Source organism: Rattus rattus, chromosome 1, assembly GCF_011064425.1.
Source record: "Rattus rattus isolate New Zealand chromosome 1, Rrattus_CSIRO_v1, whole genome shotgun sequence".
NCBI classification, from domain to species: Eukaryota; Metazoa; Chordata; class Mammalia; order Rodentia; family Muridae; genus Rattus; species Rattus rattus.
In genome coordinates this window covers 232,845,510-232,867,401 of record NC_046154.1, presented here as the reverse complement: position 1 = coordinate 232,867,401, position 21,892 = coordinate 232,845,510, and the positions used below count along the sequence as shown (strand labels likewise).

The window sequence follows — 21,892 nt, the reverse complement described above, 5'->3', positions numbered from 1 at the left end:
AAACACTCACCAAGGAAACAAGGCATGTGGGCATGCGCAGCCCTGCAGGCCCTCGGGTGGCTGCAGAAGGCAACTGGAAAGTCACATGTCATAACATTGGAAAGTACATATGCAGCTATTCTTAGCCTTGGAATGTATACACTGTCTGCCTGCCCAGCAGCCCTCGCACAGAGCTCTAGAAACTGTGAAAGTGCCTGCAGCATAAACAAATCCAGAACTCTCCTAGGACGGAGAATTTGCCAACGGAAAGGCCCGGGGTTTATGGCTTTACTCCGAGCCTAAGGTAGAAATCCTGAGAGGACAAGACAGACCCAGCATCAGTGGATGTCACTGCAGCAAAAGAAGGTAAGTGTCCCCAGTAGGTCATTCCTCAGCACAGACTGCCTGTGTCACCAATAAACCACAGACGGGTTTAGTCTTTGTCCTCTATTAATTACATCCTAAAAATAAAAACCAATGAGCTCAATGATCTTCTATCTAGATCTTCTATCCCTCAGTTCTGTCCAGTGACCAGACGGCCACACCCCCAAATCCTAGCCTTGGTGAATTACTAACCCCCAGAAAGATCTGTAGATGAACTAACTGGCAAGTCGGTTGAGGTGCTGGACAAAGGCATATATTTCTTGCCAAAGGCATGGAGTAGTCTTGTGGCAGGCTAATGTGTGATTCCCTGACTATCCACTTTGGTTGGAAGATGTCTATGAGTAGCTGGAGATGCTATGTGTCTTTTATCTCTGAAGATAATAACAGCCTGAAGTAGATCACTCTGTGGTCTAGGGTGAGGGTGGCTTCCTCTTTGATTTCCAATGTGCTCTACTGTTTGTGATTCCACTGTCTTGGTAAATAGATAGCACTGAACGAGACTGGGAGCTCCTCACAGTGAACCCCGGCAGTATACTCTGTGAGAGAGCCTTGGCTTTGCTTCCATTTGAGGCTTCCCTCCTTCTTTGTAGGATGGATGAGGAGTTACCAGATGCGGTTGTCTTCAAAGACCAGAACTTTTCTTCTGACTTGTTAAGACAGCTCAATGGCTTAAGACAAAGCAAGATCCTCACTGACGTGAGCATCTGCTCCGGGGCCTGCGAGGTCCCTTGCCACCGCAATGTGCTGGCTTCCAGCAGCCCCTACTTCAGGGCCATGTTCTGCAGCCACTTCCGGGAGAGCAGAGAGGCCAAAGTGCAGTTGAAAGGCATCAGTTCCACAACTCTGGAACAGGTCATCACGTATGTGTACACGGGAGAGGTACACATCTCAGCTGCCAACGTCCTCCCCCTGATGGAGGCGGCTGCTATGCTGCAGTATCCCCGGATGTTTGAGGCCTGCTCCTCATACCTCCAGAGCCAGCTGGCTCCCAGCAACTGCCTGGGCCTGGTCAGACTTGCAGAAATCTTAAGCTGTGACAGTCTTAAGAAGAAAGCGAGGGAAGTGGCCCTGACTTACTTCCCAGAGGTGGCAGCGTCAGCTGACCTGAAGGAGCTCTGTGTCGTGGAGCTGAGGGACTACCTGGGAGATGACAAGCTCTGTGGAGAGGAGGAGAAGGTGTTTGAGGCGCTCATGGCTTGGGTGAAGCACGACCTCCAAGCCCGATGGAGATACATGCAGGAACTGCTGCAGCAGGTCCGTCTGCAGTACATCCACCCAGCCTTCTTCCACCACTTCATCGCCAGTGATGCCCTCCTGCAGTCCTCGCCTGCTTGCCAAGCCATCCTGGAGATGGCCAAGAAGCAGATATTCTCTCTGTATGGTCCCAGTGCCCAGGATTGTAAACTCCTATGGCACACGCCCCCAAGGAGCTCCTACCAAGACTTCCTCCTCCTCCTTGGGGGACGGAAGGACAACCAGCAGACCACCAGGGACGTCTTGCTCTATAGCATACAGACTGGCCAGTGGCAGAGCCTAGCCAAACTTCCCACACGGTTGTACAAGGCCTCGGCTGTCACCTTGCACAGAAGCGTCTATGTGCTTGGGGGCATGGCTGTCAGAGAGGGGAAGGGTCTCATCAGCTGCAGTGTTTATATCTTCTCTATGAAACTCAACCAGTGGAGGATGGGGGAGCCCATGCTGGTAGCCCGTTACTCCCACAGAAGCACTACCCACAGGAACTTCATCTTCTCCATTGGGGGTACTGGAGAAGGGCAGGAGCTTCTAGGCTCCATGGAGAGGTATGACAGCATCCGTGATGTCTGGGAGAGCATGGCCGACATGCCAGTGGCTGTGCTCCACCCTGCCGTTGCAGTAAAGGACCAAAGGCTCTATCTTTTTGGGGGTGAGGACATCATGCAGAACCCTGTGCGCCTTATCCAGGTAATCCGTTGGTCCTTCTCATCATGTTAGTACCAAGTGTGTTTGCACACACACACACACACACATACACACACATGCATATGATATATGATATATATATATATGCATTTGTGAGTATATCCATACAATCATATTTATCATAGCATGCACATGTAAATGCAGACAAATAATGGAATATACATATCTGTACGTATATGCATATACATATGGCCATATGTGCATATAAGTATACATATCCATATGTACTTGTATCCACATAAAAGCATATATATGTACAAATGTGTGTACATGTGAGAACACACACATATATGTGCACATATACTCACATAGGCACACACCCAGTATGCACACACATGCACACATTTGTCTTTTGCCGAGAACAAAGAGAATGAGCTTTTCAGTGTTGTTTTATTTATGAATTCTTATTGTGAGACTAAGGCACCCCCATTTACATAGAGCTTGTTTTCACTTGATGGAAAAATAACCTAGAAGTTTTTGTTGAAACATACTAAGCAAAATCCTTTTGGATGGCTGCATATATAATGACAAACACATTGCACTATCCCATATCAGTAAGTCTTCACAAAAAGACTCTAAGCCTACTCCACCCTCAATCAACAAATCCCCTGGAACCTGACCTCGGCTCTTCTGAATCCAAGTCTCTCAGCATGGGATCTGGCATCTGTACTTTACAAAAGTCTCCAAGAGGATCTGAAGCGTGGCTAGGTCTGGGAACCTGTGCCTTAAATGACAGGAGAAATTCACCTAAACAATCTCTGAGAAGTGTTTGCAAAAGGCTCCATCAGAATATCGTGTTTCCCAGCTTCATGCACACTTCTAGCAATTGCTGCATACATGGTAAGCTGCTCTTTGCCACACAGAAGACCCCAAGGGTGGCCTCTGTTCATCCATGTGTGTCATATTGAACATTGGCCACTGTAAAGGCTCTGGAGTCCTAGGAGGAGGGAACAGAAAGTTACGTTTAACCTTCAAGGCATTTACAAAGCAGTCGACATTCAGAATCTGAAGATCCAGGTGCTCTGAGAGCTTAGGAGGTGTCCTGAATGGGACCGGAGGGAATGAACAGACGGCTTTGAAGAGAACTCTGCATTCGGCTTAAGCTGATTTGAGCAACAGAGAAGCAGAGGAGGAGAGCTGGCAGATAAGAAAGGATGAAAGGGGAGTCCAAGTGGGTGCTGAGATGCACGGAAGACAGGGCCCAACTGGGAGCAAAGAGCTCTCTGACAGCTGAGGGAGTTAGAGTTATCTGCAGAGGGAGGGAGTAATTCTGGATAAAGAGTCTTCCTACAAAGGCCCAGAAGAAAAAGGAGGAGGCTCAGCCCACTGCCTGGGGAGCCGAGAGTGTGGCACATGAGGCCAGGCAGAGCAAGGAGGAAGAAGGATATGCAGGGTGGTCGCTGAGGAGAACAGGTGCTAACCCCTGTGTAATCTTCCTCGTTCCCGTCCCACACTAACCCAGCAACCTCCTCCATCCAATGCTGCCTCCGAACCCCTCCCATCAAGATTCCGGAACATTCCAGAAGGGCTGGTGGAGGTGAGGCTGTTACCACTGGACTTGTCGAGAAACGGGGATGGCAACCTGACCAGTATGGGCAGAGAGAGCATCAAAGCGGATTGGCATTTTAGCTCCCTCTGTGCTTCTAGAAGAGGGACTGGAGAAGAGCTGGGAGATTCTCCCAGAAGTCCACGCAAGGAATGGTGATGGCTTAGACACTTTCAGAGCCGCCGGAGGTTACTTCCCCTCCACTTCTTTCTTGCAGCTCACACTCCCCCTGACCGTGTAGAGCCTCACTCTTCAGAAGTGCCCTTCTCAGTCCCACACATTGACTTGAGCTGGGAAAGACTCAAGAGAACCACCAGCTCACATTTGTGGAAACCCTGAACCCCACCCCTCCACCATCTCTGGCTGGTTTTCGTAATAGAATCAACAAACACGCTGGTGACTGCACACTACAAAACTGTCACTGACTTCCTAAGAATAAACGCAAAACTAAAACAAAGCCAAGCAAATAGGGACTTGTGAGTGACCCTTTTGTGTTATAACTGAGGAAAGCCAGGGACGGTGAAAGCGTTAATTTACATGCTTTTCTTTCCTGCCTAGCACTAGCTTTGAAGTGGACACTCAGTTAAACAGTTTTAAATGAATGCTGGGGGTCACTTGTTGGCACAGGATAGGTTTTCAGGCAGAGGCAGCGTTTTCTCCATCTGATGCATGTGTCCCTTCCAGTGCTGTCTTTCAATGGTGACACTAGACGAGGTAAATGTGTACGGTCCCTATCTCCCTGGCCTTTGGTCTGCCTCTGCTGCTGGATGGCAATGCAGATCTCACACTATAAGGGAAGATCACTTCATGGTCACCTTGCCACAGCCACACAAAGCTGAGGGAACAGAAGGCCAGGAGGAAATCGCTCACTGGAGTAAAATGCAAGCTGCGTTTGCTTTTCCCGTGAGGATCCCACTTCTCAAGGGGTGTGTCACCAGTGTATTTTCAGATGCAGCAAATGAGCTTCCCAGGCACTGTGACTACACTCAGCCTCCTTCAGGCTTCAAACAGCAAGAAGGAGTGATATAGATCCCGATGGGGTCTCGGTCTCGAAAACAACCAGAAACCACCATTTCCACACAATCTGGCTGTGTAGCCTTGGGCAAATCACTGAGCATCTCTGAGTCTATCTACCTGATGAAGGGTGGATGTCAAATTCTTCTTGCTGCTTATTTATTTGTTTTTAAAGATGTATTTTTCTGTGTGTTTTGCCTGCTTATATATCAGTGCACCACATGCACGCAGTGGCTCTAGGGACCAGAAGAGGACATCTGATTCTCTGGAGCCGGAACTAAAGACACTGTGAGCCACCATGTCAGTTGGTCAGAACTGAGTTCAGATCCTCAGGAAGAGCACCCAGCTCTCTTAAGCACTGAGCTGTCTCTCCAGCCCCTACTCATTCTTTTAAAAACAAGTCTCATGTAGCCCAGGCTGACCTTGAACTCCCTGTGTAGCCTAAGATGACTAGGCTGTGACACCAACCACATCCTGTTTATGTGGTTCTGGGATCAGCATATACATACATACGTACATACATACATACATACATACATACATACATACATACTACACTCTACCAAGTGCCTTATATCCTCAGTCTCCAACTTTTATCTAATGGTAAGAATAAGGTCTTTGATAAAGCTAGAAATTATATTTTATATGGGAAGAAGTTTCAGTGACAACTACTATGTTGTTTTCCTCTGTTAACAAATATCTTTGTTTCTTCCTTTCTTATGTGGAGTCCCTTTATCTTCTGTGCTAAGTTTTGCTTGCTACAAATTAGCTTTGAAATTCATATTTGACTTTTAAGCCTAGGAAATCAACAAATCTTGATTCAACCCACATTTCAGAGGAGAGCTAATGAGCCTACCCTCTCCTCTTTGCTGTCTTCTTCTTCTCTTGCTTCCCTTCTTTCCCAAAACCTCTAATTCCTCTCAGGCATAAACTGTTCCAAAGCCTTCCTTAGATAGCTTCAAACTTATTCTTGGTTCTCTGACCCTCTCGGCTACACAGGAACATTTAGAAATATAAACATGAGCTAGAAATAAAAATTATTAGAAAAATAATCGGTTTCCTAAATATCCACGACCTCCATTTCTCATTAAAAGAATAAAATATCCCATGAAGGGAAGTGTCTACCTCAATGCAAAACTCGGTCCATTCAATGGAAATACCGCCATTAGTCTCATCGGGTCACATGACTAACTTCTAGTACATTCTTCTCTCTGCCAGCAATTGTTCATTTGCTGACAGTAATACCCACAATTGAAATCATGAAAAGAAATAGAAAGGAAAACTTCATTTCTGATTCGCCCTTTAAATGACTACTTGGGTCAATGATAATGACTCTTGTCACAAGACTGATGACCTCAGCTCAAACCCTGGAATGCACATGGTGGAAGCGGAGAACCAAAATCCCAAAGCTATGCTCTGGCCTTCACAATTGAGCTGAGGCATCTACACACAAACACACACACACACACACACACACACACACACACACACACACACACACGCACACACACACACCACACATTCACACACACACACATTCACACACACACACATTCACACACACAAAGATACAAACACACACACAAAGATATATGTACACACATACACACATATACACACACACATGTACACACTAAAGAAAAGCTGTAACAAACAACTACCTCTTTTCTCTTTTAAAGAAGCTAGCTTTAAGTTTTGTTGCCATAATTCTGATTCCCTCACCAGGTTTACCACATTTCCAGAAACACGTGGTACAAAATGGAGACAAGGATGATCAAGAATGTATGCGCCCCCGCAGTGGTACTGGGGGAAAAGATCGTCATTGTAGGAGGTGAGATAACAGAGGATGGGTGGCTGGGGACAAACGTGGCATCCCTTAGGGGAAATGGTTGCTGATGCTGACAGGGAGATTGTTATTCTACGGGCAGCACATTCTCTGGGGAGAGTGTGCAAAGCCAGGCAAGAGTATTCACCTGGAAGCTTCTCCATGCCTCTCCGTATGAACAAGGGATAAAATGGTGCCCATTCTGCAGACATTTGATGCTGTCTAGCTGTAGTGGTTCAAACTACCTGTAATTTGAGCACGTGGGAGGCTGAAACAGGAGCATCACTAGTTTGAAGCCAGTCTGGGCTACATAGTGAGTTCCAGTTCAGACTAGACAACAGTGTGTGACCCCCGTCTCAAAATTAGTAATAATAATAATAATAATAATAATAATAATAATACTATTATTATAAGTAATCATTAACAATGATGATGATACTATGAGTAAGAACAAAAATGGCTTCCAGTGCATCATTTCTCTAAAAATGCCTAATATATTATGGTTAACAGGGTTGGTATAGGGGTCAACAAGACTTGGGTTCAAGTCCCAATTCTCCCACTAAATGGTTACATACTTTTTGTAGTTATTCATCTTTCTATGCCCTGGTTTGCCTGTCAGTAAAATAGGGCCCCTCAAAGTAACTACCTAATAGCCTGCCATGGGCAACCATTTCTGAGTCACAAAGAAGGATCCTTTCCTTGAATGACTATGGCTCTGGGGGTAAATTAGGAGAGGTAAAAATGCCAATGAACCTGAGGAACCTTCTGGAAGGAAGAATCTGCCCCTACCCCACCAATGTCTTACATGCTGCCTAAATTTGGGTCAGGGCCTGAGAGACCCAGCTGTGAGACTCAGCTCTGGCACAGGTCAGGTTGCAGCAGGGTACCTGGGCATCCGTGCTCCAGCCCAGGGTCTCAGCCTGGGGTGACTGGGGAGCAGAAGCACTCATCAACCACTGACCCACAGCCACAGGTAAGCAACCCACAGATGTTCGTGTTATTGGACTTCCAGGTTACACAAGGAGGATTCTTGCTTACGATCCTCAGTCCAACAGATTTGTCAAGTGCGCGGACATGAAAGACCGAAGGATGCACCATGGGGCCACGGTGATGGGAAACAAGCTGTACGTGACGGGTGGACGGCGGCTGACCACAGACTGTAACATCGAGGACTCAGCTTCCTTTGACTGCTATGACCCAGAGACGGACACCTGGACATCCCAGGGACAGCTACCTCACACACTCTTTGACCATGCCTGCCTTACTCTCCAGTGCATACCCCACATGACCAGCCTCTCATGAGGGCCACGGGAACTTATCTCAGTTCATAAAGCTGTGGTGGGAGAGACCGCAGTCCAGCTCCAGAGGCCTAGAGCAGAGGGAGTCAGAGCTACCACTTCTACAGAGTAGTCTTCTCTTTAGAATGCCAGTGGATGCTTTATACAATTCCATCCTTACCTCTTGAACCAATGTCTGAAAGGGCACTATTATAACTGGATAGGTCTAGATCACATCCCTCCAGATGGAAGTGGGGTTAACTACTTGATTGACAGCCCAAACTGCATTAAATAAGACAAAAGGGGTTTCTCAGAGGATGAAAGAATTCTGGACACGGACACAACCACACATATGGACACACACACACACACACACACACACACACACACACACACACGCCCAGGACACCCCAAACATCCAGAATGAGAGGCCTAGGGACCCAAGAGAACCCTTGAACCCTTGGAATCACCCCTCAGGCCAGGTGACAGCATGAGAAACCAGTCACGACTGTTTCCATACGTTCTGTGAATACAGCTCATTGAAAGAAGACTCAGTTCAGTATCTACCTAGGGTTTGCAAAATTATTCTGTAATGAAGAACATAAGAACAGAACAAAGTTTGCTTCTGGTGCCTGTTTTCTTCCAGGCCCCAGGAAGCTATCAAGCTGTGGAATTAAACTAGAGCATCATTTCAGTAAGGGTTGTGAGAATGGCCTTTCTGGGGAAAGCTAACGGATTCTCTCAGGAAGCCTCTGGTTGTCAGGGCTGACCCTCCGTGTGTCCCTTTCACTTCCAAATGCCTTGACTCAATGTCAGGCCAATGAAAAAGCTGATGTACCCATCCGAGGTTCTCAGTGCTGCCCGAGTGATATGGTCACCAGGGAGACATTTGGAAACAGCACTGAGTAGTCCCATTCAAGATGGATGCCCAGAGGTTCTCTGAAGTGAGGTCTACAGGTCTGTATTTCTGAACGGCATCCTAGGTAACCCTAGCTGGAGCCATGGTCAACTGCAGCCCAGTTCTGCTGTGACCACTGAAGACCACCATGGCTACTTTCTTTCCCATCCTGTCCTGGCCACTACTAGGCAATCTCAGTATGTAAGGAAAGTTATTTCTCATCCATGGAAGCATCTGGAATAAGCTCTGCTGTTCCGGCTCTGGATCCAGAATGCCCACACGCTGGAGCCAATCTTCCTTCTCAGTGTTGCTTCTCCTTTCTTCCTGCTTTCTGACCTTAGCACCTCAGGCTTTCTCTATGAGGCAATACACTTAATGATGGTGCAGGGACTCTGCCTGCACCATTGTTCCTGCCAACCAGCTTACATGCTGCCCCCTTCTCTAACCCTCTCCCCTTTTATGATACAGAGATTCATGCAACCTAGGTTGACCTCAAACACTATGTAGCCTTGACCTTCTATTCCTCCTACCTCCACTGCCTGAGTTGTGAGATTACAGGTATGTACCACCATTCTCGGCTCATGCTTCACTGGGCATCAAACCCGAGGCATTGTACATGCAAGACAAGGATTCCACCCATGAAACTACACTTCTAGCTTTAATCCATTCTCTTTGAAGTCTCTCCAGTCAGACTCTTGGTCCTATTTCTCCTTAAATATGAACTTGGAAGGTATCCAGTAATGCAAACACTGCCCAAACAGTCCAGCTTCATTTGTTACCCACGCTGACTGACTACACTGCCCACCTTGAACTACCTTCCTTTCCCCACTTCCACGACACCTCTTGCTCTGACTTCTCTTTGCTCTGACTCAGTTTTGTCTCCTCATTTTCACAACTTAGTCTAAATGGAGATATGCTTGAAATGTCAATTCTTAGGCCATTTTTTTAATCTCCTTGGATGGGCACATTCACTAAAAAAAGCATGTAGTTGTATATTACTCCTCTTCTGACTTCAGCAGGCCACACACACACACATACCAGACATTCATGTAACGCTGATATGTGCAGATAAAATATGCATACACATAAATGCACCCGTGTGCATATACATGCATGCTAGCACACGAGTGTGTGTGTGTGTGTGTGTGTGTGTGTGTGTGTGTGTGTGTGTGATAAAGACAGTTCATCCCCTTGTTCTTCCGATCCCAGCTCACTCAGGTGAGCATCAGAGACTGGTACCCTTCCTCAAACCTCGTTCCAGGATCTCCACTCTTGTTTTAGGACCTTGTCTCCCATCTAGCCCCTGTATTTCATTTCACAATAGCCATGCTGCCATTCAGGATTATACATCCCAAGCATGGCCCCTTTTCCCATGTCCACACGTGCTTCCCCTTCTTCCAGGAAATCGTTTTCCCAGACTTCAACCTACAAGGCTCATTTCTACCTCCCCACATCTCTGTTCAGAATGTCTCCCTTCCCTGATCACTCATCTAACTATCCACTCATCCTCCCAGTGACATCCCCAAGACAGATTAAAAAAATATACCCCAGTCCCTGTGCCTTCCTTGTGACTTCTCCAGGGCAATGCATCCTCATCTCTTGGCTAGTCCCCTAAAGTGACAGGAGACTTCCATGTCCCTCCCCCATATCCTTCCTTGAACAATACACCCAGCCCTGCCTTCCTGGTCATGTTACTGTCCAGCCCAACATGCTCCAGAACTTCCCAACCTTTTATTTATCCTCAAGAGTCTTTCATAGCCCTACAGCACCCGTCTCAGCCTTTGTCATGCCCATCACTGCCACTGCCTCTGATTTCCCCGCCTCCCTCCATCTTCCCTCCCCTCCCTTCCTACCTCTACCCTAGGTCTTTGTATGCACAATTGCCTCTATGGATAAACCAGTTGTAATTTCAATTCATACTTTACACAGCAGACTAAGAAACATTGCATCGAGGGGTCCCTCAGCATATAGTTCCCCTCTGAGACTTGGGTCAGCTCTGTATTTGAATACCTCCATTGTCCCTTATACTCCTGTGATAGTTAATGCTGTCAACTTAATCGGGATCACCTGGTACATAAACTTTTGGTAGTAAATAATTATTAAAAATCCTGGCACGGGGCTTCTGTCCTGCCTTGGACCATTTATGTCCCCAGATGAAAGACACACACAGCCTTACAGTTTTACATATGCCTTAGGCAGCACATTAGCTGGGCAGCTGCCTACCCTCCATGCTGTTAGACTCTGCTTTCCTATGGATAACCCCAAGTTATCACTTACTGTTTACTGTGTTCTATCTTAGCTGCTCTTAACCCAATTGGGAAGCCCCCCTGGGTTAAAAAGAAAGTGTCAAGTGGCCTGACCAATCACCTCCACAGACAGCAAGAGAAGAAGTGGGAAGTGAAACTGATCAGGGGTTAGGAAAGAAAACATCAAAGCAAATATCAAACACTCCATCCTGAGATAAAAGAGAGAGCAGGAGAGCATGGGGAGAGCTGACAAAGAACAGGCAGCAGAAGAGGAAACTGAGTCAGGGACGGTGGGCAATGCGAGCTGAGTTAGAGGGGAGAGCGGTGTCCAGAGCTGGACAGTGTCTTCTCAGCCCAAGTCCCAGTGGGTGTCTACAAAGGAGGTCCAACTGTCCTGAGGTCACACACAGAAATGGTCACCCAGATACTGAGTCAGGCACCCATCAGACACTGTCATGGGCCTATCCCATGAAGACCCTTCCTGATTCTCTGTTCATAGGTAGAAGATGCTTCAAGGTAATGCTTACCTCCCAGGTCTAGGACTACCCCTCACCCTCCAGAAAGGAGACTCATCTGCAGCTACGATTAAGAATGCTTCTTGATTAGGAATATAGAGCTTTAGGTATCTATACCCTGAAACAGCAGTTCTCAACCTGTGGGTCCTTTGGGGGGTCAGATGACCTTTTAATAGGGTCAGCCTCTACATCAGATATTTTCATGAGTCATAACAGTAGAAAATTGCAATGAAATAGCAATGAAATAATGAAGTAGCAATGAAATAATTTTGTGGCCGGGAGTCACCAGAACATGAGGAAGTATATTAAAGGGCCACGCCATTAGGAAAGTTGAGAACCAAATTCTCAAACAGGAGGAACTGACTTCACCATCTCTAATGGAATATGAATAACCCAGAGGATAACCTGTGGCTGGGTTTACTCACACACTGCATCCTCCTGGGCTGGCTGGTCTTCTGTCAACTTGTCTGACAATCTAGAGTTGTCTGAAAGGGGGGGCCTCAGTTGGGAAGATGCCGCCATAAGATCCAACTGTAAGGCATTTTCTTAATTAGCTGTTGTTGGGGAAGTACCCACCGTTGTGTCTGGTGACATCCCTGGGTTAGCGGTCCTTGCTTCTGTTAAAAAGCAGGCTGAGCAAGCCAGGGGAAGCAAGCCAGTAAGCAGGACCCCTCCATGGCCTCTGCATCACCTCCTGCCCCCAAGACCCTGCCCTGTGTGAGTTCCTCTCCTAACTTCTTTTTGTGATGAACAGCAATGTGGAAGCGTAAGCTAAGTAAACCCTTTCCTCCCCAGTTTGCTCGTTGATCATGGTGCTTCATTGCAGCAATACAAACCCTGACTAAGGCCCCTTCCCAGTTCTAAAATCCTCCCCAGCCCCACCATGCCACACTCATGATGCCCCCGCTGTCTTGGTACACACTGCCTCCTCTGCTCTGGTGGCTTCCCTAGTGAGCAAATTTCTCAGCCTTCACCTCCTCTGTTCTGTGAAGCTTTCTCCAACCATTCTACCCGGCCTTCCCTCCTTGGTTCTAGTCCTTTACGCACTGTGCTGTCATAGCCACTCCTTAGTTCTTGTACTTGTCTGTGTGTGTGCACACACATACATGCACACATGCTGGAATGTTTGTAAATGTACAAGTCAGGCTGTCACGTGTGTGTGTGTGTGTGTGTGTGTGTGTGTGTGTGTGTGTGTGTGAGAGAGAGAGAGAGAGAGAGAGAGAGAGAGAGAGAGAGAGAGATTTTCAAAGGATGATCTTAATTGTCATTCTTCCTCAACCCTCCAAATAACCTTGTTTTCTGAGATAGGATCACTCACTGGCCTGAAGCTTAACCATTAGACTAGGCTGCCCAGCCAACAAGCTGCAGGGATCCTCCTGTTTCCACCTCCCGTCTTATACCCAGCCCCAGGATGACAGCCATATGCCACCATGCCCAGCCTTTCTCATGGACACCATGCATTAAATTCATACTTGCATGGCAAGCATTTTATCAACAGACCTACCTTCCCGACCCTCCAATCACAGGACCCTCTTGAACTGAGTTGGAATAGAAGCTCTTCGTGGGGAAGGGGGGGTCAAAGCAGAGTCTTACTCCTTTGAGACCCCAGGGTCAGGCTTGTCACGTTCTTGGCAAACAGATGGCAGAACAAATAAATAGTTGAAGAAGTACACCGGCCTCCAGGGCACTGGATGGTCCATGCAACTCTGGAGCAACAGGGACTTAATTACCAGGCTGGCTGGCTTCCCTGAGGTAGGAGCTCAGATTATGTCTGACCTTTAAAACTGATCAAAGATGGGGCTGAAGAAATCACTCAGGAATTTTGATTCTGTTTTGTTTGGACTTTGGGTTTTTTGAGACAGGGCTTCTCTGTGTAGCCCTGGCTGTCCTGGAACTCACTCTGTTGATCTGGCTGGCCTCAAACTCTAAGATCCACCTCCTGAGAGCTGGAAGTAAAAGCCTGTACCACCACCACTGCCCACCTAAACTCAGGAGTTAAGAACACTTGCTGGTGTGCAAACATACATTCAGGCAAAATATCCATACACATAATATGTTTAAGTTACTGAAGATCTGGGTATTATAGACATTCTTCAGTGCAGTGGAATCTGACAGGGAAGAAGAGGACAGCTTTACCCAGAGAGTCAGCCTGAGATCATACATACAGCCTGAAGATATATAACTATTAGCCCTGAACTATTGGTCCCCTGAACCCCAGAGTTCTCCCAGCTCACTATCTTCTCACGTCATTTTTTCCAGAGAATTTCTCCTCTGATTCCCTTAATGCCTTCAGAAGGCATTAAGATCTATGCCAGCCTCAGGGACCCTGACTACTGCCCCTTCCCAATAGCTTCGAAGTGTGCTGTAGAGGACACACACTTAAGAGCAGAAGAGCCTACCTCAGATTCCAGTTCCGTTCCTTGCTGTCATGACAGTAGTTTCCAGCTGCCTTCTCTCTCAGCCTCAGAGCCCATATCTAAAAATGGAATTTTTAAGCCCATGATGGATTATCACAGATACTAAGTCTTCCTGGACCATCGGGTGTCTGCCTAGGAGGGGCAATAGGCACAGTGCTGGCTTCTTCTTGTTACTTCATCTCTCTTCCTGCCATTGTTACTGATTAGTCTACACAATCTCAATGGAAAACCTCCTCAATACCACTTTTACCAAGGGTCAGCAATTAGCCCAGCAGATGGAAAGTCCTTCCACTCCATTTCCGCAGATGTCCACAGCCACAGTTCTTCTCACTGGTTGGTCCACCTCTGATTACATCACCCCTCAGCTCATGCATTAGCTCAGAACACTCACTTAAGAGTGCAGCCATACGAATGCCAGCAGCAAACCACTGAACTGAGAACGGGACCCCCGTTGAAGGAATCAGAGAAAGAACTCGAAGAGCTTGAAGGAGCTCGAGACCCCTTATGAACAACAATGCCAACCAACCAGAGCTTCCAGGGACTAAGCCACTACCCAAAGACTATACATGGACTGACCCTGGACTCTGACCTCATAGGTAGCAATGAATATCCTAGTAAGAGCACCAGTGGAAGGGGAAGCCCTGGGTCCTGCTAAGACTGAAACCCCAGTGAATGTGATTGTTGGGGGGGGGGCGGCAAGGGGGGGAGGAGGGGGAGGGAAACACCCATGAAGAAGGGAAGGGGAGGATTAGGGGGATGTTGGCCGAAACCGGGAAAGGGAATAACACTCGAAATGTAAATAAGAAATACTCAAGTTAATAAAAAAAAAAAAAAAAAAAAAGAGTGCAGCCATAGTACCCAGAAGCCCTTGTGCTCTATGTATCATACTCAGTCTGAGAATCACAGAGAGAACAAGGAGGAGCACCCTGCTCCACCACCACTCACCATCCACAGAGCACACACAGCAAGGGCGTTTCCCAGCATGGTTTGTTAACATGTAAAAGGGTCAGGGAAGCAGGAACTGAAGCCTGGTGGCTCTGCTTCAAGGGCTCTTAGGTCCTTAGGTGTGACACTTGTTGCCCAGGGCTACATTTACAAGGTACACAAGTTGGATGTTTTAGAAGAGTGCATTCTTCATGGTCCCAAACCTAGGTATGACAGAGCCATACTCCCTGAACAAGCTCTAGGGAAGGTGTTCCTGATTCTTCCCTTTCTATGACTCCAGGAATGCTCAGTGTTCTGAGGCTGCATGTGCCACACCCACTCTGCCTTCTGCCTGTGCCTCGTATTCTTGGACAATCTTTAAGAAGATGTTCTCCACCCAATTAGACAAGATGGATGAAGCAAAGAAGTGCAGACCGACAGGAGCCAGATGTAGATCGATCCTGAGAGACACAGCCAGAATACAGCAAATACAGAGGCGAATGCCAGCAGCAAACCACTGAACTGAGAACGGGACCCCCGTTGAAGGAATCAGAGAAAGAACTGGAAGAGCTTGAAGGGGCTTGAGACCCCATATGTACAACAATGCCAAGCAACCAGAGCTTCCAGGGACTAAGCCACTACCTAAAGACTATACATGGACTGACCCTGGACTCTGACCTCATAGGTAGCAATGAATATCCTAGTAAGAGCACCAGTGGAAGGGAAGCCCTGGGTCCTGCTAAGACTGAACCCCCAGTGAACTAGACTGTCGGGGGAGGGCGGCAATGGGGGGGGTGGGGAGGAACACCCATAAGGAAGGGGGGGGGGGAAGGGGATGTTAGCCCGGAAACCGGGAAAGGGAATAACACTCGAAATGTACATAAGAAATACTCAAGTTAATAAAAAAAAAAAAAAAAAAAAAAGAAGATGTTCTCATCTGGTTCAGAGGTCATCCTAATGCAGTCTGGCATCCTCTGTCTCCTCCTTTATGCCTGAAAAGACTCCCCTTGTAAGCATGACCCAAGTTTGGGCTTCTGTGTAGACATGAATTTGGGAGAAGGCAGAACTTGACCTCCAGGAATCCTTAATGGTCTTCATCCCACTGTGCCCCTGAAAGGCAGCAGAGCACGGAGTCATCCCAACACCTTCATGATCATCAGAGACATCTCTTCCAGATCTCCAGCTCCTAGCACAGGGCCTGACACCAGGAAGACACTCAACAAGTAGGCACTGAATCATTTACAAACTCAAAGGACAAAAGGAAACGAGCCCTGGGCATAGCTTTTAAGCAACTTCCTACAACTCCAGTTGTCCAAATGTCCATCAAAAGGAATTAAAGGGCTAATGAGATACCTCAGCAGATAAAGGTACTTACTGCCCAGCCCAGTGACCTGAATTAGATCACAAGAACCTGCATAACATACCCACAGACACACATGTACACATGCATGCACACACCACACACGCATACTAAATAAATAAATAAATAAATAAATAAATAAATAGGGAATACATAGATGATAGAAAGATAGATGATAGTTTATAGATATACACATACATGCACATATACGTACATACATACATACATACATACATACATACATACATACATACATACATACAATAAAAAAAACAAGAAGGAATTGGGGTCTGAGAAATTACAGGGTCAAGCACATGGAATTATCTGAGAGGACTCTTCTTTTTGCATGGTGCCACCCACCATACCCTGCTCTCATCTTCCCCTGTGACCCTTTGAGGTGGCTGCATGTTGGAGTAGAACTTAGAGCAGGGGCTGCTGAGGGTCGGATCCATTACTGAAATGCCGGCTCTCCTACAGGCTCATCGAAATTCCAAACCCATTCAAATCATCTTCTTCATGTGGGGGATTTGACTTCTCTTTTCCCTGAAGATCTCCATGAGTCACTTTTCACTTTTGTTTCATTTATTTGATTGAATTAAAATGTCAAGGCCTACAATCCCCAATTCCCCAATCACCTTCCCACAAGAAGTCAGTGGTCCAGAAAATGCAGCTTTTGGGATACAGCAGGGGATTCACGTCCACAGTGATAGTAACTTAAGAAGACATAGGCCTGGAGGTCTGCCTTGTTCAAAATCAGAGACTGTCTTTGCAGCTCCCCCAAAAGACCCATCATCCCTACCCACATCCAGAAACCAGAAAGTCAACTTGGAACAATACAAAAGAAAAAAATCAAACCCTGTGGCAAGGGCTGTGTGGGGAGCTGGGGAGGAGTGTCTCCCACTCTCCCTTGCTAAAGGTAGACACAAAAGAGCAAAGCAGAGGAGACCTCAGGGAGACCTCAGAGGAAGGACCTTTGTCCAGTGCTGGCAAAGAAAACAGAATGAATCCCCACTTTGCATATGGATTTATTTGGCTTGCTTATCGGAAGGGGAAGAGAATGCTAATGGGTTTGAGGCGACCATGACTCTATACTAGAACCAAGATCATTGGTGGCTCAACAAAGGAGGGATGGCCGTGGTAATCTGCCCTGAAAAAACTCTTGCTGAATGGATGAATCAGAGAATGATAATGAAGAAATTTCCTGCTCATTTAGCCTGCAATGGGCATGGTCAGTTCCAAGACAGCCTTCCAGCTCTGCCCCCCCACCATACCTGCAACACACACACACACACACACACACACACACACACACACACACACACACACACACCCCCTGATTGCCCTGGGAAAGCAGCTCCCAACCAATCTCTACACCATTCACGTTCAACCTCTCCTTCTCCCCTTCATACCTCACATCATAATATTTCTGGGTCTGCTTTCTTTCTTCAGTTTAGGTACTTGACATCCGATCCAGATGGTCACCACATACAGTGTGAGAACAGGTCTGCTGTGTCCACAAGTTTGTTTCTGGGGCTCCAGAAAGAGAGCTGGCCGCCAGGGAGCAAGTATGAATGTATACGGGCACGCCCGTGCAAATGTTATGGGTTCGAGCTGAAATGTTCCTCCACAAACTCAAGGCTTGAGTTCTTAGTTCCCAACTCGGGGAACTACTTTGAAGGCTGTGGAGCTTTTAGGAGATGGGGTGTAACTGGAGGAAGAGAGTCACTGGGGGTGGGGGACACCCTTTAACTTACTGTCCCTTGAGTTGAGATTCTATCAGATATTTTGGTCACAGAGACTAGAAGGTCAGTAATGCTCCAAACATCCAGGATGCAGCATAATTGAGAAAGGAAACTGAAGCAGCAGAGAGCAGAATGGGAAATCTGTCGGGTCTGCAGGTTAATATCTAGCACCCATATAAAAACCCAGAGCAGTAGTGTGTGCTTACAATCCCAACAGGGACAGAGACAGGAAGCTCCATGAGTGTATATTATAACAGGATGTATTAGAGTGGCTTACAGTTTATGGTCTGACTGTTCCAGCAATGGCTGTCTCTCAATGTAAAGTCTAATAATCCAATAATTGTTCAGTCCATAAGGCTGGATGTCTTAGATGATCTGCACATACCCTGGAAAACCCCTCTCTCCCCAAAGTAGTCTGTAATACCAGGGAAGGAATGAACTTGCCAGGGAGAGCAGGGGCAAGTGGGCAAAGAGCCAAAACATCTTTCTTCTATGTTCTGTATCCAGGCTGCCACAAAAAGGTATGGCCCACATTTAGGGTGGGTCTTCCACCCTCAAATGATTTAGTTACAAAAAGCACCATGCTTGCTTGCCCACTGCCATGCTCCCTGCCATGATAGCGATGGACCCTAACCTTCTGGAACCAGGGGCCCCAAATTAAACACTTTATAAGTTTCCTCAGTCACCATGCTTTGTCATAGCAATTGCAAAGCAACTAAGAAAGTGATCTTTTGAACGCTTGGTACTTGTGATACTATTTTGAAGGCTTTGGCTCTGGTTAGAGTCTGGGTGGCAGAAGTGATCCTTTAAAGAACATCCTATTCTGTGTCTCCAGCCAGCTCATTCTTCTCTCTCATCTGCAGCCATATAAACTATCTCTACCACATGATGGGCAAAACTGCCCCTACAGCCACATGTGGCCGCCATGATGGACTGCAACTCCACACTTTCTTATTTAACTACCAACAAACAATGCTTAGCTACAAACTGCAGCTATAGATAAACAGAAGCAGAGACTAAGAAGATCTCTGTGCTCTTTGTCCAGTGGAGACAATGTGGCCTTCACATTCAGGCCTGAGGCACAGGACACGTATCCCATAAAGGCTTAGTCCCCGTGGATCTGGCCAACGCTTCTGTTTCTCAATAAGTCATCAAGGAAATACTTTTACCCTCAAAATTGCCCCCTTCTCTTTGTCTGGAATGATGATTTATTCCATTATTCAGTGACTGGAAATTCATGAAATTTTGTGGTTAGAGCAAAAAACAATATGTCACACACAATTTTATATGTCCATGCAATGGGACTGAGAAGATCTGACAACGAAAATCACTATTTCGCTCTGAGAGTTTAATGGGCCTCCAACCTGATTTTGCCTTAACTTACAATATTTTTACCCTCTTAATCAAAAACATTGTTTTTGTTTTTTAAAGGTAATCAGAGATAAGACTGTACAAATAAAGACAACGGTCAGACCCCTGTAGCATCCTGGATCAGTTTCAAGGCTGAAATGCTCAAAGGCAAATGCAGGTCTTCTGAGTCATGGAGCTGATGGGTGCCTGAGAGACCAGTTTTTCCAGTCCAGAGAAGCACCCTCAGAAGAAACAAAGACTTGAGCTTGAGATCCATCTCTCCCTGGAATCGGAACAGGGCCGGAGAGAACCCCTAAGCTATGATCTCCTTGGGAATGGATCGCATCTGCCCAAGGGCCTTGGGAAAATTGCAATCATAAATGTAAACGCAGATGATGGGAACAGTGACCCCAAATAAATATTCTCCCATATCTACCACTCTGTGTCTCCCAGACCAAAGCTCATCTGGCCTGTACAGGCAGTAAACCAGGGGGGTATTTACGGGAAGCTAACAAACACATCTGTGACCAGCACCCAGATGAAGAAATAAGACAATGGTGTTTGGTTTCAAACCTGGTACAAATGTCTGAGATGCCTGTTTAACATATCAAAGAAGACCTTGACCTCCAAGTTCTTCCTGCATCCCTCAGTCCCTACATGTTGCTCCCATATCCAGTCCCGACCTTGAACTCTCCAGCCTGGGGCCTTCACAGCTCCTCCCTATATAATCCAACCACTTTGGTTACGAACTCTTTTTTGTACCTTTGTACCTCCTGGCTGCTGGGCCTGGTTTCTACGATCTCCTCTTTTCGTTTCCCCTCCCCCTCCCTACATGGTACAGTTCAGCCCTTCCCCTCCCCCTGTCCCCACATGGCACAGCTCAGTTTGGTCATGTCCTCTCTGGACTATCCGAGACATCCCTGATTCTCCTTCACCAAACCTGGGACCAGTCATGCCCTTCCTTTACCTTTTATTTTGTTTTTTATTTTGTTTTGTTTTGTTTTATACATTCAAATATGGGACCCTAGGCCCCTTCTCTTCCCTTTGCAGACTCTAGGTTCTCCAACAGTAACTACTACCCTGATTTCTAGCCCATTAGAACAGCTGGATTCTGTACAGATGGAGTTAGTTTGAAGCTGTCATTCTGGCGTACTTTGCTCGACTGTATAACTTGTAAAATCCACCTATGTTGCTGGATGCACTTAAAGCTTGCTCTTATGTTGTTGGACTTCGTGACTCAGCGCCACAGACACGTATGTTGAACTCTTAGTAAGCATTCATGCAGTTTCTTATTTCCAGTCCTTACAGCGCTCTTGGGCAGTGTTAATGGCTATGTGTACGCAGATCTACTCAGCGAGTGTATAATGGGGAACAGAAAGTGCTGACTCATAAGGCACACATGGGCCCAGCTTGGCAGATCAGCCACGCAGTTTTTCAAGCTGGTTATTGGTATGTGAGAGTTACATTGCCCCACTCCTCCAACATGTATTTGTATTATCTGGCCAGTGCTGCTGGTGAGAAGGGCTACCACATTGCCAAATGTTTTCTTCTTTTTTTTTTTTTTTTTTTTTTTTTTTGTTCTTTTTTTTTTTTTTTTGAGCTGGGGACCGGCCAAGGCCTTGCGCTTCCTAGGCAAGCGCTCTACCACTGAGCTAAATCCCCAACCCCAAATGTTTTCTTCTTAAATGTAAATCAAATTAGGCGAGGTGTTGCACACGGTATAGAGTCAACTCCTAAACCTCATCTCCAGGGGCAGATTTAATCTGCTTTCCTCTGCTCCTCTGTGAGGGCTCCATGCTTCCACTTATTGCCTCCTTCCTACAGTTCAAAGTGTGAATTCTTCCTCACCTCGGCATTTTTATATTTGCCGTTTCCTGGCTGCAATGATATTTCTCTAGTTATGCCTATGGCAGACTCCTTCTGTTCATCCATTGTCTCAGTCAGGGTTTCTATTGTTGCAGCAAAACAACATGGCCAAAGAACAAGTTGGGGAGGAAAGGGTTTATGTGGTTTACATTTCCTCATCAATGCTCATCACTGAAGAAGTCAGGACAGGAATTTAAACAGGAAACTCAAACCTGGAGGCAGGAACTGAGGCAGAGGCCATGGAGGGGTGCTGCTTACTGGCTTGCTCAGACTTCTCTTTTTATAGAACCCAGGACTACCAGCCCAGGGATGGCCCCACCTATTGGCCTTCCCCTGTTGATCACTAATTGAGAAAATGCCTTCTAGTTGGATCTCACAAAGGCATTTCCTCAACTGAGACTTCTTCCTCTCTGATGACTCCAGCTTGTGTCAAATTGACACAAAACCAACTAGTCTAGAAATATTATGGGTAACCTCTCAGATGTTATCTCCCTTTCAAGAACTTTTCTTCGCCATCACAGAGTATAGTCTTGAAAGCCCCTTGTAGTACCCATGCTCCCTCCCATTCTCTCTCTTAAGATGTGATCTTG

General features: G+C 46.6%; 1 protein-coding gene across 1 annotated transcript; it reads left to right on the top strand.

The window, feature by feature from the left end:
- The first annotated feature begins 97 nt into the window (after positions 1-97).
- On the top strand, positions 98-8,678 carry Klhl38 (kelch like family member 38). Its single transcript, XM_032890851.1, has 4 exons — positions 98-345; positions 954-2,304; positions 6,608-6,713; positions 7,720-8,678. The coding sequence occupies exons 2-4, from the start codon at positions 955-957 to the stop codon at positions 8,007-8,009; spliced, it is 1,746 nt and encodes a 581-aa protein (XP_032746742.1). The 5' UTR covers positions 98-345; position 954; the 3' UTR covers positions 8,010-8,678.
- Positions 8,679-21,892: the final 13,214 nt, after the last annotated feature.

What these genes read in the sequence shown, in the direction of transcription:
- Klhl38 (XM_032890851.1), top strand. Translation starts at nt 955, where the DNA reads ATGGATGAGGAGTTACCAGATGCGGTTGTCTTCAAAGACCAGAACTTT. An exon ending in ACCCTGTGCGCCTTATCCAG is followed by an intron (nt 2,305 to 6,607) that starts GTAATCCGTTGG and finishes TTCCCTCACCAG; the next exon opens with GTTTACCACATTTCCAGAAA. An exon ending in AAAGATCGTCATTGTAGGAG is followed by an intron (nt 6,714 to 7,719) that starts GTGAGATAACAG and finishes TTGGACTTCCAG; the next exon opens with GTTACACAAGGAGGATTCTT.